The sequence below is a fragment of the Coffea arabica genome, chromosome 1e, assembly GCF_036785885.1.
Source record: "Coffea arabica cultivar ET-39 chromosome 1e, Coffea Arabica ET-39 HiFi, whole genome shotgun sequence".
NCBI lineage: Eukaryota > Viridiplantae > Streptophyta > Magnoliopsida > Gentianales > Rubiaceae > Coffea > Coffea arabica.
This window is the reverse complement of record NC_092311.1, coordinates 55,714,532-55,731,228: the sequence shown is the minus strand read 5'-3', so window position 1 is coordinate 55,731,228 and position 16,697 is coordinate 55,714,532. Positions and strand designations below refer to the sequence as shown.

The 16,697-nt window shown below is 37.8% G+C and overlaps 2 protein-coding genes, 1 long non-coding RNA gene and 1 other non-coding gene across 6 annotated transcripts; 2 read left to right on the top strand and 2 right to left on the bottom strand.

Moving 5' to 3' along the window:
• The first annotated feature begins 834 nt into the window (after window positions 1-834).
• On the top strand, window positions 835-2,657 carry LOC113743726 (autophagy-related protein 8i-like). The gene is made up of 5 exons (XM_072066390.1): window positions 835-1,201; window positions 1,322-1,377; window positions 1,927-1,979; window positions 2,141-2,259; window positions 2,358-2,657. Exons 1-5 carry the CDS (start codon window positions 1,153-1,155, stop codon window positions 2,453-2,455), a joined length of 375 nt encoding a protein of 124 aa, XP_071922491.1. The 5' UTR covers window positions 835-1,152; the 3' UTR covers window positions 2,456-2,657.
• TRNAF-GAA (transfer RNA phenylalanine (anticodon GAA)) lies at window positions 837-909 on the bottom strand. Its single transcript has one exon. It is a non-coding gene; the product is annotated as a tRNA-Phe (tRNA).
• Window positions 2,658-3,250: 593 nt separating the features above from the next.
• Window positions 3,251-8,787, bottom strand: LOC113743735 (uncharacterized). The gene is made up of 7 exons (XM_072066385.1): window positions 8,138-8,787; window positions 7,450-7,761; window positions 6,351-6,559; window positions 6,167-6,215; window positions 5,981-6,070; window positions 5,749-5,811; window positions 3,251-5,474 (listed from the first exon to the last, which is right to left on the bottom strand). Exons 1-7 carry the CDS (start codon window positions 8,303-8,305, stop codon window positions 3,678-3,680), a joined length of 2,688 nt encoding a protein of 895 aa, XP_071922486.1. The 5' UTR covers window positions 8,306-8,787; the 3' UTR covers window positions 3,251-3,677.
• A 361-nt stretch (window positions 8,788-9,148) lies between these two features.
• Window positions 9,149-13,700, top strand: LOC140014838 (uncharacterized). Of its 3 annotated transcripts, none has more exons than XR_011821546.1 (5): window positions 9,149-9,595; window positions 9,719-10,481; window positions 11,493-11,535; window positions 11,748-12,775; window positions 13,376-13,700. It is a non-coding gene; the product is annotated as an uncharacterized lncRNA (long non-coding RNA). The 3 variants fall into 3 exon arrangements; XR_011821545.1 differs by having other exon boundaries at window positions 9,151-9,595; window positions 10,372-10,481; XR_011821544.1 differs by having other exon boundaries at window positions 9,150-10,481.
• The last annotated feature ends 2,997 nt before the right edge of the window (window positions 13,701-16,697 follow it).

Sequence of the window (16,697 nt, the reverse complement as noted above, 5' to 3'; positions counted from 1 at the left end):
AAAAGAAATCCTAGAAATGATGCAAGGATAAGAGTGTGACAGAAATTAGCACTTAATGTACCTCATTGAAATGAAACTCAAACTGCTTAGCACCTTGACGTCGATTACCTTCGAGTGTTAATCTAACTTTGTTGGGGGTTTCCAATTATCTCGACAGTTGAAAAAAAAAAAAAAAGAAATGAAACTCAAACAGCTTCAAATTTCAAATAAAAAAAATATTTGAAGAGCTTAAGAAAATGTAAATTCTAATTTACAAAAACATAGGATGGGAGTATTTTTCAAAAACTAGTTTTTCAAATACAAAAAAAAATTTTAAAAAGTACTCTAAAAGATAATCTAAAAATTAGTTTAATTTTTTTAAAAATTTTAAAAAATATCTCAAAATATATTCTACAAACTCTTTTACTCTTAAATATTCGAAAATATTTTTGAAAATATTCCAAAATATAATCTAAAAATTCTGCTACAACAAAATTTTTCAAAAACACACAAAAAAATAACTAATTCAAACGGAGTCATAAATTTTACTTTGTGCTTGTAGAATCTAGAGATGGAGATGGAAGGAGATCAATATAAAAAAGTTGAACCCAATGAATAAAGATACCCTCGATAGGCATGGGATGGGAAGAAGATTACATGGGTTATAACAATAATCCTATGACAAATGGACTATCCAACTTGATTGAATTTTTTTATAATGTATCGTTGTAGCACTTTTTTTCATGTTAGATAAACATGCGTTGAAAAAATGTGTTCAGGAAATAACCAAAAAAAAAAAAAAAACAAATGCGGCGATTATATATTTATTAAGGAAAAATGTGTACATAATGGTGCAATGCGGTGAGCGTGGATCGAACACGCGACCTTCAGATCTTCAGTCTGACGCTCTCCCAACTGAGCTATCCCCGCTGTGTTGATACTTGATAGAAACGTTCAAATATTATACATTACAAAAGACCGCATTACGAAATCCACAGCACATGCGAGCAATTAATAGGGATTGGCGGTGGTTGCTTCCGGAGGCATCCTAAGGTTGCTCGGGCTTGCCTGGTCTGGGAAGGGTTTGCGAGTTTGCACTTTGCAGGTAGAGAGGTCAAGGGAATTGTGTTTGTGTGGGAGACCATCATCATCATCATCATCATCATCATCCAGATGGGGAAAGGCGGCACGAGTATCTCCTTCAAAGACCAATTCACTTTTGGTCCGATACCTAGTACCCTGCCCTTTTCAAAAAATAATAATAATAATAATTTTTTTCAAAATTTTTTTGGGTGGTATTGATTTTGATTGTTTATTTGCTTGATTGGTGCTAATTTGACAGAGGAAAGGTGCGCAGAATCGCAAGAGATGATGGCTAAGTATCCCGACCGACTACCTGTATGCAATCGTCGTTGTGCTCATGATGCCCTGCTTGTGTTGTAGTAGTAGTAGTACTATTACTCTTTCTGTTGTGTTTTATTTAGGTTAATCAATACTTTTACCTCAACACCTCTCCTTCCCCCTTCCCCCCCCCCCCCCCCCCAAAAAAATTTTTTTTTTTCGATGATCTTGTCTTTCATTTCTTTCCTTTTAATGCTTTTAATCTGATGATCTTTCTATTTATTTATTTATGCTGTATATGCGTACCACATGCTGCCTATTGCCTCCTGTCAATGCCTGTGATGCAAACCAGTGACGCCTTGGGCCTTTTTGACATTCCTAACCTGGAAATGCTTTTAATCCTCAAATATGACAGTAACAAGTAGTATCTTAGTTACAATTGTATTTTCGCGCAAGCTTTATGTCAATTTCTTCCTTTGTTGAACCCTCCCCTCTGTAGTTCCCTTCCTGTTCCTGCTCAATTGATCGAATGCTGCATTTCAACAGTGTCTAGCATCACTTTTCCTGCTCTAACGTCTTTTACATTTTGATTTTATCGTTATCAAGGTGGTCGTGGAAAAGTATCTCAAAACTGATCTTCCCGACATGGAGAAGAAGAAGTAAGTTGTTTCACTTGTTTCTTAACACTTCTTAGGCTTCCTCTTGAATGTTCGTTCGTTTTTCCCCTCCATCAAGTCACCAACACATTCCTATTTCCTAGAGACTATGAAACATGTTTGTTGGACAACTGAGCTTTGATCTCTTTTCCCTTCATCCACAGATTCCTAGTGCCTAGAGACATGTCTGTGGGACAGTTCATTCACGTCCTTAGCGGGAGGCTCCATCTGGCTCCCGGGAAAGCTCTTTTTGTATTTGTCGAGAACACCTTGCCTCAAACATGTAAAGACCTGGTTACATCTTTTTTGCTCCTTTCTTGCTTGTTTAAGTTTTGTTTGCGTACCTAATGAGGTGCTGCCGTAATCGGCTGTCATCTGCAGCAAGTTTGATGCAGTTTGTTTATGAATCGTACAAGGAAGAAGATGGATTTGTTTATATGTGCTACAGCAGTGAGAAAACCTTTGGTTGTGACTTGTGAGTGCAGGCAAGTAAAGTGACCCTCTATAACTTGCTTAGACTCTGGATTGCCAATTGCAGTAAATCGCTTGTTTGTGTCAAATTGTCTAGAAGTTGGACGTTGTACATTTGTAGTACATTTGTATGTGGTAACACTAAGGAATATATTTCTGTTATCTTCCTCCTGAGGGATGAACTTAGGTAATTAAAACATGTATTATCTCTGTGTGTGTGTGTGTGTGTGTATGTAGACACACATGACTGACTGTTGATTTAGGTTATGTGTTATGATATGCACGTACTGACATCCCAAAAGCATGGTTTACATTTTAATTTCTCATGTATAGTGGAAGATTAGCAATTAAAACAAGCCTAAACTGCAAAGTGAGTATATAAAAAGTGGAATAGACCTTGACATCTACAGTAAGCTTGAACATCAAGTGTGTCATGAACGACGTGGCATCCTTCGTAACTTGCTAAAGCAGAGGGGCGGTAGTTCCGAAACAGTACCATTTTTTTTTTGGGCCCCAAATGCTCAAATAAAATTGCCCTAGAGAAAACAGAACTACCCAGCATTACCAGTTTGCAGACTCGGGGATTGATAACTTGGGTGCTGTTCCTCGTAACGCTAAGTTTGTTTGTTACCCAAGCAAACTAACTTCACTCAAGCACGTGCGCGCGCACACAAAAACATCTCTGCATGTCTGTTTGCAGTGTCACAATCGTTTTCTCAGTGATACAACTTTCATACGACAGAGCAGATCCTACAGCTGAATCTAAGCCAGAACCATATACCAATACGCATTGAATGCTGAGATTGCGCGCAACAGGTAGACCACCCAAATTCATTTCACAAAAAGAAAATCTTTAAAATGAGGTTCCAATTTGCCTATACAATTCAGAAAATCACCATGTTTGTTACTTGCCAAATATACTTCAGCTGCACCCTACTACAAGGTTTGAGGCCAAAATTGCAAGCAACTGAGAACATGATACACTCTCTCTTGGAACTTAAAAAGGGGCAAGAAAATGTACCTATAATAACCCAAACATGCAAAATCTGATTGAAGAACTCACTCGCTCCCCAAAAAAAACTGTTACCATGTATCATTAAAATGCTGCATAAAATGCCCTAGATATCTGTGTAGAATCCCAGCACATATCATATCAAAAGGAAATTAATCATAGATTCAGTTCTCCACAACTAAATTTCAACTGAATCATCAGCAGCTACCTCCTTTTCATTACTTCTTCGGCTGTCTTGAAGTCATTGCAAAAAGCTTCTGTCCACCACCGTCACGCCAAACACCCCGACCAGGCACACCTTCAGTAAAATGATTTTGCCCTCCTGAAGCAGCCTCAGACAAATCTGGATCTGGATCTTGATCAGAATTTGGATTTTTAAGGTCCAAAATTGCTGCTGCAGAGCCATCGCCTAAGCGGATCCTGTGGAACTTTGATGTTTTCTTCCGTTGTTTACTTCTTCCATCTTTTTCCACTTTTTTTTTAATAGATCCAGGCAAGTCAGTTTGGCCCTTGGGAATAGCAGATTCACCAGTTGAAGATAGTTGTCCTTGAGATTCATCAACTGCTATTTTTGATTTTCCCTTGGCAGCTCGATAACCATCCTTTGATAACACTTCAACTTCTTCTGAAGGCTTGTAGCTTGACTGAAGTTCCCTTACTGTACTGATGATGCTGTCAGCTAAATTATCCTTTGCAGTATTATTTCCAGCATCGACAGCCTTATCTTTTCCTTTCTTTGAACGATTAACATCTTTGGGATGGAAGGCACTTCTTCTGTTCTCTTTTGTGGAATCACTTACCATATTAGTATTGTATGTCTCAATCAACTCTTTCTGCTTGCGAGCATCTGGACAGAGTTGAGCCAACTCAACAAGAAGATGTGTCAAGCCAAACTGCTCCACATATACAAGATATGTCTCTGCATCTATTAAACCTTGACGATATTCTGCAGATATGTCTTTGAAAGCAGAGAATTTGTCCTGATTCAAGTCCAAAGCAACGCGTATCCTTTCCACTAAAGATTTGTTTGCACTATGAACATCTTCTACATTGGTGATGACTTGGCTACCAGTGGGCAACTTCCCTACCTGCGTGGCCGAAACTGGAGGAAAATCAGTAGCTAGAGAGTCAAAAGCTCCACTATGAACAAGGTTTGGTGCTGACGCTGAATAACTAATTTTACCGGAGCTGCCCCTGTTCTTTGATGAATATGTGTCACTAGCCATTGGAGGTCGAGCCATAAGAGAGCTTGAATAGGTAGATAATGAAGGTCCATTTTCTGTGGCTGGCTTACTTTGGCCTATGGAAGATGATGATCCAGAGGAATTATTTAATGTAGGCCAAACTTGCTGAGCTGGTGATTGCGAATAAGAATGAGAATATGATGAATCATGACTGGATGCAGGTCGTGCCTGAACAGGATTAGAAGAGGTGGACAATGCACGACCATCATCTGCAGCCAGCTTATTAAGGCCAGAACTAGAGGCTAACCCAGGTGCAGTATTTGGAGTAAGCTGTGGAGAAACTGCTGCTGATACAGGTTTACTCCGTGCCATTGGCCAAGCTGGTGATGACCTTGGAAAGCTTGGTTTTGTTAAGTTCTTAACCCGTAGATGGGCTGCCATACTTTTCTTCATTGAAGCATCTTGTTGCGACTTCAGCTGACTGCTACCAGGAGCCATGGGAAGGGGAGGAAATGAAGACACTTCAAGTGGTGCATTCCCAGAGTTCTGCGACAAGGCCTCACGATATCGTGAAGATTGCTCAGAATCTGTCGTAGCTAATGATTCTAGAGGTGAAATAAGTGGATCAACATCACTTATTTCTCCTGAAGCAGATGCCCTCCCGCTGGACGATGTAGCATTTGGAATTCTGCCATCCAAATTAGATGCCTCGAGACTGGCTTGGATGGCCAAAGAGAGGTCAGTTTCAGAAGTATCACGCCGAAATGTACGCCCCCTTCCACGACGATTCTCCTGTTCATTACTCCGTCGATATCGAAAACTAGTTGGCAACTGCATGACAAATCAGTATTGCACAGTCAAAAGACAAAGTAATAAATAAAGATGCAAATGACTGAATTTATAACAGAATAGCTGTAAAAACATCAATGTGGTAACAGTATATGCTGATTGCCAAACACCATCAAACAAACAAGAAGAAATAAGTGCTTTATTCTACATGTCTCACACCTCTTTTTCATTCTCTATGTCCATTTTTCTTCCTACCCGAACCTCCAGTGCTGTGAACAAAACATGTTACTAAAAAGTCATGAATACAGAAATATACCTGAAGTGCAGCATTACGCTTGGAACGAGACATACGTCCTCCATGCTCTAATGTGTTGTGCCTCTGGAGTTGGAACAAGATAGAGATAAAGATTGAGGACCAAATGCAAAACTCTTAGCAACCTCGCACTACTTGAAAAGCATGTGAGACAGCTGAGTGCTCATGTGTATTTGTGCTAGTGTATTTACAAACAAGTACACTTCACATTCTTGTCTGTGCTTAAAAATCTGACCTTCAGTTCAGCTTCAGATTGAAAGACAATAAATTTTTTAGCAAGGCAGGCTTCATCCTCACACAAGAAATGATCCCGACGGAAATGGATCTGTCAAAGAAAAGAAAGAAACTTTAATTTACAATCTAGACTCAAAAAAAATCTGGACATACCAAAGACTCCATGAGCAAATACAAATTCTCTAACCTCCAAATCATCGTAATTCTTGTAGTATTCATATTGTCCAGGATGCTGCCTGTGTAGATCAGGGCAATTATTACCCAACTAATCATGTGATTGTGATTCTCCTTGTGAGGGGAAGGGGGCAAGGGAGGAGGGAGAGGGAAAGGGAGAGGGAGAGAGGGAGAGAGAGGGAGAAGGTAATGATTACCTTTGACAAATATGACAGGTATAGTGTTCAGTAGACATGTGTGAATACAACTCATTATCTCCATAGAACGGAGTTCGACAGAATTCACACATTGGATGCCCCATGAATCCACCTCTTTCACTTTCACTTCCATCCACCTCAGAATCACCAGTGCTTATATGCTGATCCAGTTGTGCTCTAGTATATAGTTTTTGCTCACAAATAAACACCTGCCATAATAACAAAGAAGCTAATATAAGTATCATCATGTTATTAACAGATATTTTGGAGCAATGTGGGTCCCAACTACTTAAAAAAATGTTTCAACAGGTTTTATGCAAATGATTCTAACATTAATGCAATCCACCTGATATAGATCCACACGTATTACAAAAGAAGAATCATCCTAGACTTTCATTAGGAACCTTCTTGTATAGACAAGGAAGCAAATTTTTGGGTACTGATAAATGAACAGACAGAAGGGCAACCCTTCCATAGACCGAAGATCAAACTTAGGTGCACATCCATCCGATCACTGTCCTAGCTCTTGAATTTTTATCAGGAAGCAACCAAAACCAGAAAAGCTCAAGTTATTGGCATTTTTTGACTTGGAAAGTTGCAATCATAGTTTTTCATCTGTTATGTTTGTGCATTAACTACTAACAGCAATTGATTGACTCACATGTAAAAAAAAAAAAAAAAAAAAGAATTAAGGCTTCCATGAGTGGTATATGCATCTACATACATACCAAGGAGATCAATCTGTGGAGAGGTAAATGAGATTATGTATTAGATTCCACATACCAGATCCGTGGTTTACTTATAATATACTATACAACTGCATCCACAATCAGACAAGTAGTGGCAAAATGCAATCACAGAATTAGGATAACTGAAGCAGTTAAATCAGTTAGCTAAGATGAGGCAGAACATTAACTTAACATCAAGCTAGATGAAAGTGTCCAGCATTTCAGAGGAAGGTCCAATATTCAACTCTAAATCGGCTGACTATTGTTGCAAAATCTAGACCTAAATGTCCCATTACACAGGTAATTCAAGCGGGAAGTATGCAACAGGGAACATAAAATAAATTAGACAAAAAAAGGAGTGATGGACCTACCTTCCTTCCTTCTAAACACAAGCTGCACATAACCAACCTATGCTGGTGAAACAGATGGCCCTTAAGCTGTTCAATACTCCGAAATCTAGGCCTTCTCCTGGATGCGTCATTGTTGGGCAGCTCGTCCAACATTTTGGCATCACAGACGCTGCAAGAAAGCCTGCACATGGCCTTGATCATCTTATAGTGGTCCACATCATCGAAGAAAGCCTGGGTGTCCTCGTGGTACCAAAAGGAGCCAAGTCGACCCTCCTTCGGCTCAGAAGGAAAGGCTGAAAAGTCGTTGATCATCCGAGTATAATCTCCCAAAGCCTGGGAAGGGGGGAAGATGGGGAGGAGAAGGTTGTAAGCGAGAATGAGGGAGGTGTGGGTTGGTAAGGGAAGGGAAAGGAGTGAGGGTATAGTTTAGGAACCTACCAGTATGTATTCTGAGATTGCTGGCAATTAGTAGTTACAGAAAAGAAGGAGAAACATTACTGATTAAATGACCGGTTCAATTTTCTTTTATTTATATTAATTCAAGAAATAAGCAACAAAAATGGGGAGGCTCCAGAAGCCCCGAAGAAAACTGTGAGTATAAATCTAAAATGTAATTAGGGATGAGAATAAAGTAGACGGCAGGCCAAAAATGATGCAGCTTAGTATCTATTTGAACTTTCCCAGTGTAAACTGAAAGAAGAAGGCTGACCTTGGTGACGAAGATGAAATCGGAGGTGGTCTTGCAAATACAGCAGCGGCGATCGTGGCAGATGAAGCGCAGGCGAACAACGCAGGTCGAGCACACATCCTTGTGTCCGCATGCTCCGTAGGCCACCCATTCCAGGCTCTCGGCGCACACTGCACAGCTGTCGTCCATCCTTCTTATATCTCAATAATACACTACTATTTGTTGCTCTTAATCCTCTCTCTCTTCTTCTCTTCTCTTCCCTTCTCTTTTGCGCTCTTCCTCTTCTTCTCTATGCGGGAAGGGAAGCGAAAGCGGAGAGGGAAGGAAAGCGAGGGGGAGACCGTGGATTTGGGGTCTGGAATCTCACACCGATCACGAGGATTGTCCTAAAGACCACTAGTAGTATTATTCTGGAACAAAGAAAGAAGATTGACTTTTAGGGTTTCTCCGTATTCCCCTATTAGATCATGAAATTATACTATACACAGCTATCTATCTATCTGTACTGTACGAGGTCGGTAAGTAGAACTCGAGAAGAAGAAGCGGCCTGCCTCCCTCCTTCCCTGCCTCCCCTCAATTGCCTAATTCCCTCCTGCTGGCTGGCTGGTGTCTCGACCATTTTTTTTTTCCTCTTTTTTTTTTCCCCAATTCGTGCAAAGACATAATACTTTCTTTTTTCTTTTCCGAAGGGGGCAAAGACATACTTACCATCGCGTATCCTCAAATAATTATTATAATAACAGAGTGTTTGGATAACACAAATATTTTAAATAAATATTTTGCTTGTATCATTAACACATTTTTTAATTTATTTTTTTTATATTTTTAATTATTTTTTTATCTCACATACATCACATCACAAAACAAAAAGTGCTACAGTAATTATTCCAAATAATATTTCATATAATACTCTATCCAAACAATTTCTAAAGAGGATAAAGGGTCGCGATACCCCTCAAGTTTAAATACCGTCACATATGATGATATAATTCCTCTCTATTGTGTAATCCATAATCGCCCCCAATACCAACATATCACTCAATTCGGACGCGCAGAGTAAGAGTTGAGAGGCTGATTTCAATTTTTCAACATAAGTAGATAAAGAGCGAAGAGCTCTGATGACCTGGATAGTTTTCGTCGTCCTCTCACGTGCCACGCATGTGATTGAGAGCTTTATGTCGTTCGCGGCTCGCGCGCCGGGTTATCATCTTCTCCTCTGTCAGCATCCCATGTGCCTCTTGCTGGGTTGTCTGTCGCGTTGATAGACTTGTATCTCTATCTGGCAATATTACATGCCCCTTCTTCCCCGTCCTCTCTCTCTCTCTCTCTCCTTCTCTTGGGCAATGTTGCTCTCTTGCTTATCCGGATGTTTAAAGCCTTGGTACATTAACCTATTGAGACATCGAGCCTCGGTCCCTCGCGTTCTCATCTTCACTGCGCAGTGGTCCAGACATTTGGTTTTGTTCCTCTTCCTCCGTTGTGAGTTTTCTTCTTCTTCCTTTTTTGCCTTTTCGGTGAGCTGCAGACTTTGCTGTTGGTTTTCTGCGTGATCTTTAGCCTGAAATTGATTTTTTTTCTTTGTTCTTTGTTTCCCTTCTCGAGCCTTTGTTGTGACTTTTCTCTGTATGTTTTAGCCTACCGTTGATATTTTCGTCCTTTGCTACTCCCCTTTCTTAAACTTAGCTTTACAAGTATACCCAAAATACCCTCTTTCCACTTCTTCTCCCAGCTCATACTTATTTCCAAAATGCTTAGAAAATCCAAAGCTTTTGTCCAAAGCCGCCACCATTTCGGATTCATTTCCCTCCGGTATAGACGCCTCGTTCGGCTTCACAGACCCGTGTCTCTTAGCTAACACCGCCTTATTGTGCTTCGCCGGAGACGGAGAAGGGAACGGTCGCTTAAAAAACCTTTTGGACGTGGAATTCGCGGAAGATCTCGCCGAAGACTTCTTACAGATCAAATAATGCGCTGGACTAGGGCTGTAGAAGGGGAAAAGCGGAGATTTTTTAGCTGATTTTGCATCTGATTTCTTGCTTATTGCTGGAGTTTCCACTTTTATCCTTGACCTGTGCTGGGTTATTTTTATCCTTGGTTGGAATAGGGTTTTGCTTGGAATCTTGATGAAGATTGGGTTCCTTAGCTCAGAGCTGAAACCATTGCCAGTTCAAGCTTGAATTGAAGCTATAATTTCTTTTTTCCTTACTTTTTGGGGTTTTGGAGGGGGAAAACTTTGAACTTTGTCTCTGCTGCAGAGTGCTGATAAAGCGAGAAAAAAGAGGGATCTGCGAGCGGGTTCAGAGCAGAAGCTGATAAAAAAGAAACCACGATCGACGATGTTACACTTTTGTCGCTATCGGGTCTGGTACGATCTTGCCCTTTTTTCATTGTTTTTTTTTATTGTTTCTCTTCACGCTGCGTTGCTTTTTGTTTGGTTGTTCCGGTGTCTGAGTCTACATGGGTTTGATTTTGGTCTGCATTCCGGGAAGCTCCAGTTGTTCTCCCTTTCAAACTCGAAAACATGTACATCATGCGTAGTTGTACGTTTTGTCATGTGGTGTTTTTTGGTCTCTTGCCTGTTTCGGTTTTTTTTCTTCCTTCTTGTCCCTTGCCCTTTGATATTTGTCTTGTTTTCCCTAAAAAAAGGCTGTCCCAGAAAAAAAAAAAAAAACTCTTTTGTGCTTTGTTCTTATTCTCCGTTCTTGTTATGTTGCCGTTTAGTCCAATCCTTAAACCTAGGGATCTGCTTCTTTAGATAATTTTTGACTCATGCATTTTATTTGTTTTTTTTTTTTGCCTATCTCTAGATATTATGTTTTGCATGCCTTTTTTTTTTGCGTTGCTCTTTTTTTGTTCGTTCCAAAGCATTTCACTTTTATTTTTTTCGTGTTACGCATTCGGCCTCTAAAGCTCTTAATGACGCTTGTGGCATTGACTTTTCCCACACATCTGAGTTTGTCTTCCTTTTTTATTTTTTTAGCTGGCCATGGAGCAAAAATTTTCTTTTTTCATATGCTTTCTGTCTGGATGGACTATGACTGTCAAGAAAATAACATTATCGAGTTTTGTTGGTGCTGGTTTCAAGCAATCATCTTTTCTTTCCAGATACATTGCAGATCTGTTCAAAATTTTCTTATTTTTTCAGCACTTTCTATCGTCAGTATTTTTTTTCTTTCTTTTTATTAGACTTGATACAACTAAAATCATCTATTTCTGTTTTATCTATGCTATTCTCCATATTGTTGTCAATTCTTACAGTGAGCAATTTTTACAGTTTTTGAACCGCGTGATTTTTCTCTTCTTGTGAAATATTTAGATTGATATTATGCTTATTGTTTAATTTGCTTGTTTTTAATACGTGTGTTTTTCTTTTTAGGAAATTTTTGGTGCTTTTGTTGTGCTACGTTCTTCTTCACTAAGTAAGTTTGCTAATTTTTTTTATGTATGTATTCTTATCTTTTTAATTCCTTGAGCTTTGTTTTAGTTAGATTGATGATTGTAGAACTTGTAAACTACTTTTAGAAGTACATTATAGATGTTTGTGAATAAACGTGTCTATTCATGAGCAATTTTTTCTTCATTTTTCCTTGGATTTGAATATTTCTTCATGTTTCCTTTTGTTTCTTGTTAGGTTTTTACCAAGATGGATGGTGATTTTTTTGGAAAAGGGTGTAGCTCTCTGGCTGGAGTATTACGGCAGATGAAAGTTGTAAACAGGCTAATTTATTTTGTTCTCAGTTAGGCTATGATGATATGGTTTTGGTTTCATTAGATGTATTTCATGCTTTAAATTGATTGCCGTATCTTGGCAAGGCAACCCTGATTGCATTTGAGGTTCATTCTTCCCTTCAAATGCAATTGGGTCTGCAGCCATGGCGGTATTCTCATCTCTGCCTGACTTTTACTAACAAACCTGAGCCTTACTTTAAACTACCATAATTACTGCATTTTTTTCTTCTTTCTTGTCCCCTGCCCTTTGATATTTGTCTTGTTCTCCCAAAAAAAAAGGCTGCCCAAAAAAAATAAAACTCTTTTGTGCTTTGTTCTGAACTCATAAAACTCATGCAGAAGAGTTTTATGAGCCCTCATGCATGGAGAGGAGAATCTTCTTCTAACAGAGACTGATTAATTGTTTCTGAGCCTATTGCATGTTTTTGGTTGTTTTACTGACTATATTTGCTAATGGGTCTGCTCAAAAGATAGAGTGAATGGGGGTTGGGAATGGATGTTGTGTTTTGAACTCAACGGGCTGATTAATTTTTGCAAAGCTGATTTTTTTAAATCATTATTTGGTTTCCTAAACGTGTGCAGGTTTGTATTTCTAGCATTTTACATTAGTTTTGCAACTTTTGTTTTGATTTTGGTCCCGAAATTGGACTCATAATTGCAGTAAAGTAACAGCTCTCTGCTTTTGTAGCGCTTCCATTTTTCTGGCTATGTGCATTAAAAATTGTCTTTCTTGAGATGGAATAGCTCCTATTATTGACTGCTTTCGATTTGTGATTGTCCCAATATGGAAAAAAATAGGTGATAGAACTGGAGTTCTTAATGCTACATCATCAATGAAAGAAGCTCTGCAAGCAACCAGAACAAAGGTCAAGTTTGATGACTCTGATCAGAGAACACCTGGATGGAAATATAACTTTTCGGAGATGAAAGGTTTGCCTGCTTCTGTAGATGTTCTGTATCTTGCCCAATATCTATCTTGCCATTGGACTTCTCCCGCCAAAGCATGAGTGAGAATAAGAGAAATTTAGGGAGAGGAAAATCCCAAATGCATGGCCACAAGCATTTCAAATGATTTTTTTTTCTTAGAATGTTAACGAGCACAGGACTACATCTAAACTAACTTCTTTGGAGCTTTAAGATTCCTGAAGGTTAATTCTAATATATCTCACCAAAGCTTGGTTACTTTGAAGACTTGTCACCTTACTTCACTTCACTTGAGCATCTAGAGTTATTGTTTAAAATTAGTTTGAAAAAAAAAACTGAGTGGTTAGGTTTCAATTGCGATTTGCTCAACCAAAACTTTTTGAAGACTGGCTTGAAGAATTAACAAGTCAAGTGATATCTATTGAAGGCCAACTTACTGTTGTTGGCTTTGTTTTCTGAGAGGGAATGAAGTTTCAATTTTGAAACGTCTGCTGTTGCTATTAATAATTCCATATTAAGAAGTTATGTGTGTGGATCTCAAGAAATACTATTTTACAGTTAAATGTAATACGATTGTGCTTTGAAATTTACCTAGCTTTTCTGCAGGGAGTACCTCTAAGGATTGAGATTGGACCTCGTGATGTGTTTACTGGGACTGAAGTCATTTCCAGAAGAGATATTCCTGGAAAACAAAACAAGGAAAAGATTTCGGGATATCAATGGATTCTTTCATTTTAATTGCTTATGTTAAAGGGTTGTTGGATGAGATTCAAAGTTGCCTGCCGGGGAGGCAACTACTTCAATTCATAAGCTTTTTTTTTTTTTGAAATTTTAATTAAACCTGTTCTTCAAGACATTGGTTCTTTTCTTTTATAAACTTTAATTGCTGACATATTGTTAGCTAAGTGCGCAAGCAGTAATCTCTTGATTCTTTTGGTCTTGTGTTACATTTTTTTACTCCAGTTTCTTTGTCTTTCATATAATAGTAATGTTCTTGTATGTATAGGTGTATTTTTAATATTGTACTTCATAGTTATTTATACTAAATTGGGCATACACATTTTTATCGCCACCGCGCAGGGCGCGGTTTATACCTCCTAGTATAGAGAGATAGAGAAGCTCTCTAATTTTGTATATCATATAATCTGCCGCAGCAGTTGTTGTCTTCCACACATTTGATTTCAATTCTACGAGGTTGTAGTATGTAGATTGAGATATCTCAAGTGTCGACAGAAGGCAGTAATGAATCGAGTGAATATGGTGACGAGACAATCGAGGTTAATTTTTTTTTTATAGCATGGCAAAACAAATGGTTTGTCTTTAGAAGTTGGATGAAATAATCAAAATTGGTGAAAGTTCATGCTTGTCAAGCTTAATCGAGGGTTTCCATCAAGAAATATAAGATTTAAAGACTTCATAGCGTACCTTTTCAATTAGAAAGAGAAACAGAAATTTTTTGTAGAAATCGAAATTACTCTTGTCTTGACTATTATACAATTTTCACTTTTTAGATGTCTAGTCACTTTGAAAACTTGAATTGTTTGTACTCTAGCCTATCTATTTTGATTAAGTGCGAAATTAAATATGCATTATTTTGAATTATTAGGTGTAAAAGAATGGCTGATGATATGTATTATTTTGATTAAGGTATGAAAATTGAGAATTAGGTTTGCAAATGAAAGAATGATGTATTTCTTGAATGAGTTGTCTATATTTGAATTTAATAAATTGTATGACACATCTGAACGAGGTGTATCAAATATGAACTTCTGGTCCTCTATCTCCTCTAATAATGACCTGGATGTTAGGGTTATTTGCATAAAAGATAATATATATATATATATATCTAGATGAAAGGTATTGAGCCTGTTGAAATAAAATATTACTTTCTAAAAGAGTCACTAGTGATGCCTCACTAGCACTTACCTCTCATGATAATTAGCATAGTTGTTTCAGAAAAATAGAAAATTTATGACATGCTAAGGCCTATATTGATTGAGAATTAGGACAGTGATAACAATTCTTTCTTCAAATCTAAAGGGAAGAGCAAATCAAGTGAAGGGTCCAACAAAAAAAATCTTGAAAAAAGCAACTAGTTAGAATGAGGATTCGACTTTTCTCTAGTGAATATTCTCTCCATTTTTTGTAGTACATCTCTGGATACATAATACATATTCTCATTCATTAACAATGGTTAGGATTATTAGTCAAACTTAAAATGATCATGTCCCTTCTTATCAGTAAATAATGACACATGTCATGTATCCAGATGTACATTGTGAGAAATAGAGAGATGATCCACGGAAGATGAGCCAAATCCGTTAGAAGAGTGGAAAATTGTGTCAGGAAAGCTAAAACTCAAAAAGTTAAAAGAAAGTCTATTAGGAAGTTATACCAAGATAGTATGAAAGATGTTGCATAACAATAGAAGGTTGTACAGCTAAAGCAGGCAGATATCCCCTGGCTAGGGATCTAGCATAGCCACAGGATTAAGTGAATTTTACATTTATTACCAAAGGAATAGTAACAAATCTAGTTGCAGAAATAGATTATTGCAGGCCCATTGAGACAGTTCTAATCAGTGGAACAAATGAGCATCATGACAGAAGTGTAGATAAAAGGCTTGGTGAACTGTTTGAAGAAACTAATGTTAGATCAGACATATCTGATCTTTCTGAGTGGCTTAGTGAGAGATTAGAAGTGCTTGATTTTGAGGACATATTTGCTATAAAAAAAAATCATGATTCGAAAGTAGATGTCCCTGCAAATTCAATTAGTGGTTCGGATCAACAGCTAAGAGAGCAACAACCTGTTGAGAAAGGAATAGGAGGAGCATAATGCCAAACACTAGCAGATCAAAAGGGAAAATAGAAAAAAAAAAGTTTGGTGAACTGTTTAAAGAAACTGATGTTAGATCAGACACGTCTAATCTTCCTGAGTAGCTTAGTGAGGGATTAGAAGTGCTTGATTTTGAGGACATATTTGCTATAAAAAAAAAAAATCATGATTCGAAAGTAGATGTGCCTACAAACCCAATTAGTGATTCAGATTATCAACTAAGAGAGCAACAACTTGTTAAGAAAGGAATACAAGGAGCATAATGCCAAACAATAGCAGATCAAAGGGGAAAATAGAAAAACTGCCTAATAATGATAAATAGGCTTACATTTTAATCAAGACCCTAAAAGATGAGCATCACTGTATACCAATAAACATACCACTTCAACTTATTTGAGTTTAAAATTTTAGGAAAGGGTAATGGATTGTCCCAATTACAGAGTATTTCTAGGATAATAAATGAAACTAGAAGAATGTATATGCTAGATATCACTACAAAGAAAGGCATCCAAATGGCATTTGATGCACTTAAAAGAAATAAAATAGAGTAGTATCATAGGCTACAGGATGATATAGTTATTACCAGGGAGTCAAATCCTTGTAGTCATATCTTCTTGCAAATTGATACAAAAAGAATTCACTAGAGAGCCATATTTCAGAGGTTGTATCATGATTTAGAAGTATAGACACGAGGTTTTCTTGCAGGTTGCAGACTTGTAATTGATGGGTTAGATAGCTATTTCTTAAAAAGTGCTTTTGAAAGTTACTTACAGCAATCGGTAGGGACGCAAATGACAACATGTTCCCTATCTTCTTTGCTGTGGTTGAAGCCGAAAATTGTGACAATTAGAGTTGGTTTTCTGTGACGCCCCGAAAAAAAAAGAGTTTGAGAACCCGGAAATTTTCTAATTTTCTAGGGTTTTTTTTTAATCGCCCGCCTTTTTCTACATTTTCTTGATTAGAAAAATTCCCCAGATAAAGTTGATAAGCAAAGATAGTTTTAAAATGATTTTTCTAGTATCGGTTAGTTTTTGAGAAATTAAGAGCGTATTTTGAACGTGGGACCCGCAAGTGCGGTAAATGCATTATA